The following is a 6,000-nucleotide window of genomic DNA, read 5'->3' as shown; positions in this document are numbered from 1 at the left end:
AACTAAAACATATCTATATATATTTTAAAAAATGCTTTACTTTCAACTTTGAATTTCTTTCATTTCCTTTGTCATCAGGTTGGAGATATAAAAGGCGGAGCTTGCAGTGAGCTGAGATCCGGCCACTGCACTCCAGCCTGGGTTGGAGAGCAAGACTTTAGAAGAAAAAAAAAAAAAAAAAAACTAAAACATATCTATATATATTTTAAAAAATGCTTTACTTTCAACTTTGAATTTCTTTCATTTCCTTTGTCATCAGGTTGGAGATATAAAAGGGGGGCGCTGAGTGCCTCAGAATAGGTTTTTCTATCCAAAAAACTTAAAATGCTGCATTCCTATTTTACCTTTATGAATCTATTATGATTGTGCTAGAGAGAGTAATAAGAAAGAAAAAAATTGGCCCCTTAAGAAAGGAAATCAAGGCCGGGCGTGGTGGCTCAAGCCTGTAATCCCAGCACTTTGGGAGGCCGAGACGGGCGGATCATGAGGTCAGGAGATCGAGACCATCCTGGCTAACAAGGTGAAACCCCATCTCTACTAAAAATACAAAAAATTAGCCAGGCGTGGTGGCAGGCGGCAGGAGAATGGCGTGAACCTGGGAGCTGGAGCTTGCAGTGAGCTGAGATCGCGCCACTGCACTCCAGCCTGGGCCACAGAGCCAGACTCGGTCTCAAAAAAAAAAAAAAAAAAAAAGGAAATAATTTTGTTTGTTGTTATGTCTTTGTTAATAGAATATCTGTTCTATGGTGGGTTAGAAAAAGGGAAGAATGAGAGGATGCAGCTAATATTTACAAAGCACTGTGTACCACGGATGATGTTAAGTGCTTCACGTGCATTATCTCACCTATTCCTCACTACAATGTTATGAGGAATGTGCTACTAGTATTTTCCTCTTTAATAGGTCAGGAAACAGGCTTGGAGAAAATAACTTGCCCAAGATGCCATAGCTAGTTGGTATGAATCACATTCAGTCATAATTCCAGAACCTAAACTATTAATGCTGTACTACATTACATCTCTATACCTGAGCTAGGCTCTTTTGCTTATATTTTATTTAATTAAATAGACATTTTAAGGATTTGTTGGATTTTTTGAAACATGAAGAGGAGGAGGAGGAGCTACATTCTAATAAATTATATGGATAGGAAGTAAAACAGATTTCCATCTTTTTTCTTTATTTTCTTTTAAAATCGGGATCAGATTCCAGTCCTGTTCGAAATTTGCAGTCTTTTGGCACTGAGGAGCCTGCTTACTCTACCAGAAGAGTGACCCGTAGTCAGCAGCAGCCTACCCCAGTGACACCGAAAAAATACCCCCTTCGGCAGACTCGTTCATCTGGCTCAGAAACTGAGCAAGTGGTTGATTTTTCAGATAGAGGTGAGTGGGTATGGTATGACTTAGACCTATCACAGAGCATCTGGGTGAATTTCTTTTTAAGGAGGGCTTGGGGCACTGCAGGTAGATGCCTAATACTTCAGCTAGATGAATGCTGTTTGCTTGTTTCCTTTCTTATATCTTGCTGAGGACAGTTTGATATCAGAATATTCTCAAGGTCCAGAGTAACTGGAGTATATTAAAATGGACCTGTAATAGGAAAAAGAGACTGGGGCCTTCTTAACCACAGATGAAAAGGGCTTGAAGCAGACTTTTCTTATAGCCATACTTCTGAGCCCATTTATCTCCAAATTTCTTCATGCAGAGGTTACCGACTGGTGAATTACTTCTAGCCTGTCCGCATGGTTGGTTGGTTTGCTTGCACAGTGTTTAAAATTTTTTAAATTTGTTTCTAGTATTTGAAAACACAGTGATTTCATATAAAAACCTGGATTAATCATTTATTTTAAACAATGAAAAGATCTGGGAACACTAGGTGGCCAATCACCCATAGTAATAATTGGCTGGAGTTGAATAGTAGCTGTCCCCTTTGGATGGACAGTGAGCTGTCTATTTGGCCTTGCTGTGCCCCTGTAGCCATTTGGTTTGCAATTCCTGATTTACAGTCTGGAATTTCAAGATTGAATTGTTAGACTACCAACAGGCTCACTCAAGAGTCTAAGTCCATTCACATCTTACACCAAGCCTGTCCAGTGTCATCAAGAAAGACAATCACTGTCACTTATCTTCTGTCCTGTGTCTCTCCTGGAAGGGAAATGGGATAGTAATTGTTTTTGTGTGTGTTTTTTTTTGGGGGGGGGCGGGGAAGGAGTCTCGCTCTGTCGCCTAGGCTGGAGTGCAGTGGCGCAATCTTGGCTCACTGCAAGCTCTGCCTCCTGGGTTCACGCCTTCCTCCTGCCTCAGCCTCCCAATTAGCTGGCACTACCGGTGCCCGCCGCCATGCCTGGCTAATTTTTTTTTCTGTATTTTTAGTAGAGATGGGGTTTCACCGTGTTAGCCAGGATGGTCTCGATCTCCTGACCTTGTGATCCGCCCACCTCGGTGTCCCATAGTGCTGGGATTACAGACGTGAACCACTGCGCCTGGCTGTAATATTTTTAAAATTTATTTCCATCCAGTTTTGATTATCCATGATTAGCAACTCAGGAGAAATACAGATAGGTGTAATAGGTAAAGTACAAATTTAATTTTAATTAGAATTTAAAGTTGCACAAAAGGAATGTTGTAGAAGTGCCTCTTCATTTTCCACTTAGCTGTCTAGCAGACAGGTAGCTGAAAGTTACTGGTGAAATCATAGAAAAAGAATCTGGGAAGCCCATAAACTCATCTGAATAGTAAACCTCTAAATAAATGAACCTCATTCATGACTTCTACCAATTGTTTTTGCTTTAGAAACTAAAAATACAGCTGATCATGATGAGTCACCACCTCGAACTCCAACTGGAAACGCACCTTCTTCTGAGTCAGACATAGACATCTCCAGCCCCAATGTGTCTCACGATGAGAGCATTGCCAAGGACATGTCCCTGAAGGACTCAGGCAGTGATCTCTCTCATCGCCCCAAGCGCCGTCGCTTCCATGAAAGCTACAACTTCAATATGAAGTGTCCTACACCAGGCTGTAACTCTCTAGGTCAGTGTGCCCCAGCTTCATGACATCCTTTGTTCTGTGGTTCTCTCTCCCAGGATCATCCAGAAATGTTTTGTGTTCTGTGGGGGTTTAGCTTCTTAGGCTCTTCGTGGTCATGTGCTGAGTGATAATGAGTTGCTCACTTGAATAAAAGCCTTTCTCTTCTTGACTGATGGTCCATAATAATAGACCTGGTTGTAAGGAAATTAACTATGATGAACAATTTAGTTTATCAAGAGCTTTTCCCAGTGAAAAATTCACTCCTTTACCCAGCAAAAACAAAAAAGACTATCTCCAAATATCTTATTGCATGGCACATAGCTCATACTCAGTGAGGACTAGTTAAGGGTAAGCTAGTACAGAATAGTGGTTGCGCAGCCATAGCTGTTAAGGAAATGAGGAAAACATTTCCTGTCAGGAGGCTGTGAAATTAAGGGTACACGTGAGACCCTAGCCTTCTGTAACTTTAGTAGCTTTAGGTCTTGTGCTTTGTGTGCTTAGTAAGTATAAAGAAGATAAAATATTTCTTCTGTGATAAATATCTTATTTTCTTATGAGTTTTACCCCTTAGTGAATTACTTTAGAGATTCTTGGAGTGGTTTGAACCTTATTTGTGCACCTTCAGTGAGCTGAGGTGCGTATATTGGGCTTAAGCTTTTGTCTAGGGTTGGAAGAAGCTGATTGGGAGAAAAGGGGTCTTTCACTACTGTGTCTACTTCTCAAATTCACACTTTGCATGTGGCTATCAAGTTTGAAAAACGGTAGAACAGAGTAAGTTACTGCTTAGCAGGCCAACAATACACTTTCTGTAGTGGTTTTTTTGTTGTTGTTTGTTTGTTTGTTTTTGAGACGGAGTCTCGCTCTGTCGCCCAGGCTAAAGTGCAGTAGCGCCATCTTGGCTCACTGCAACCTCCACGTCCCGGGTTCAAGCGATTCTTCTGCCTTAGCCTCCCAAGTAGTTGGGATTACAGGCGCCCACCACCAGGCCTGATTTTTGTATTTTTAGTAGAGACAGTTTCGCCATGTTGGTCAGGCTGGTCTCAAACTCCTGACCTCATGATCTGCATGCCTCTGCCTCCCAAAGTGCTGGGATTACAGCATGAGCCACCACGCCCGGCCTTTTATTCATTTTTATAGAGAGACAGGGGTTTCGCTTCGTTCCCCAGGCAGGAGCGCAGTGGCATAACCATAGCTCACTGCAGCCTCAACTCCTAGGCTTAAGTAATCTTCCCATCTCAGCCTCCCAAGTAGCTGGGACTACAGACATGTGTCTTGGCTTTTTTTTTTTTTTTTTTTTTTGGTCTTATTTTTTAGGGATGAGGTTTTTTCTGTGTTGTTCAGGTTGGTCTTCCAACTCCTGGGCTCAAGCAATCCTCCCCACTCATGCTGAGTAGCTGGGTCTACAAGCGTGAGCCACCATGCCCAGTGGTTTTCTGTAGTGTTTAATTAATTTGGATCATTTCCTGGTCTTATAGCAGTTTCTCAGATAATTTCAAACCATCAAAATGAATAAATACAGCAAAGTTCTCTTGAACTCCATACCAGTTGTCACTCAAAGAGGATAATTGTTTCAGGCCTGCATTGATTTCCTTGGAATAAATAATGAAAAACTAAGAAAGACAACATATTATACTAGTATAAGAGATGATGGCTAATGTGCTTTAAGAGTTGAAGGGGATCTACTTGCCATGCAGCAAGAAAAGGAATTTTCTTTTGCTTCTGCTTGTTACTAACCATTCGTTGCTAAATTGTTACTTTTATGTACTATATTTGGTCATTCATGCAGTAAATATTTACTGAATATTGGTCATATGTCAGACACTGTTTTAAGTTATGAGGATGTAGCTATGAACAAGTCAAAGTCTCTGCTCTCATGGAGCTTATAGTCTAGCTGAGGAAGGCAAATAGATAGATGTATAATGTATCAACTGGAGGTAAATACTGTGAAGGAAAATAAAACTGGGAGTACTGAGGGTAGGATATTGTGTGCGTACATACATGTATGCATACATATGTATATGTATATGTGACATGTATATATGTAGTTGGTTAGGAAAAGCTACTCTGATATGGTCACATTTGAGCAGAGACTTGCTGTTTGAATATTTTACAATAAGCATTATGGGTAGGGAGAACAGCAAGTGCTCTGGGCAAGAGAATAATTAACCAGTTTGAGGAACACTTAGAGGCCAATATACTTGGGGCAGAGTGACCAGAATGGAGAGGAGGAGGTAGGCGAGAATGGGGCCTGATTGTGTTATTTATGCCCAGGAGTTAACCTCTTAATGGGGTAGACCATAGGGTAAATAAAAAAGATGTTGCATTAGAGGAAAGTTTATTTGTATTTATTTATTTGTTTGTTTATTTTGGAGACAGAGTCTCTTTCTATAACCCAGGCTGGAGTGCAGTGGCGTGATCACTCACTGCAACCTCCGCCTCCTGGGCTCAAGCGATTCTCGTGCCTCAGCTGCCTGAGTAGCTGGGGTTTACAGGCATGTGCCACCATGCCTGGCTAATTTTTTGTATTTTTTAGTAGAGACGGGGTTTTGCCGTGTTGCCTAGGCTGGTCTCAAACTCTTGGTCTCAAGTGAAAAAGTTTACTTTGACTTTGGTTTTCATGTAGTGGAACTTTGAAAAATATGAACCTGAGCTTCCAAAGTATCCTTTTTTTTGAGGCAGAGTCTTACTCTGTCACCTAGGCTGGAGTGCAGTGGTGCGATCTCAGCTCAGCCTCCGCCTCCCAGGCTTCATTGAATTGTCTCCCAAGTAACTGGGACTACAGGCACATGCCACCATGCCCAACTAATTTTTGTATTTTTTATAGAGACAGAGTTTCACCATGTTGCCCAGGCTGGTCCTGAACTCCTGGGCTCAAGTGATCCTCCCACTTCAGCCTCCCAAAGTGTTGGGATTACAGGTGTGAGCCACTGCACCAGGCCCCAAAATATTCTTGACCCTAGTCTATTCCTTAAGAAT

General features: G+C 41.6%; 1 protein-coding gene across 5 annotated transcripts in view; it reads left to right on the top strand.

Moving 5' to 3' along the window:
• KAT7 (K(lysine) acetyltransferase 7) overlaps positions 1-6,000 on the top strand; it is a 40,433-nt gene that overhangs the window by 7,486 nt on the left and 26,947 nt on the right. For 2 of the 5 annotated variants that reach the window (XM_011999284.1, XM_011999283.1), the window contains exons 3-4: positions 1,201-1,377; positions 2,788-3,027. The exons of 2 other annotated variants lie outside the window; for them this stretch is intronic. In XM_011999284.1, the coding sequence (XP_011854674.1) occupies positions 1,201-1,377; positions 2,788-3,027 (417 nt within the window). The remainder of the gene's footprint in view (positions 1-1,200; positions 1,378-2,787; positions 3,028-6,000) is intronic. One more of the 5 variants, XM_011999285.1, reaches the window with a different exon arrangement.

Source organism: Mandrillus leucophaeus, unplaced genomic scaffold (genome assembly GCF_000951045.1).
Source record: "Mandrillus leucophaeus isolate KB7577 unplaced genomic scaffold, Mleu.le_1.0 Scaffold59, whole genome shotgun sequence".
NCBI lineage: Eukaryota > Metazoa > Chordata > Mammalia > Primates > Cercopithecidae > Mandrillus > Mandrillus leucophaeus.
The sequence above is the reverse complement of the archived record's forward strand: the minus strand, read 5'-3'. Positions and strand labels throughout refer to the sequence as shown.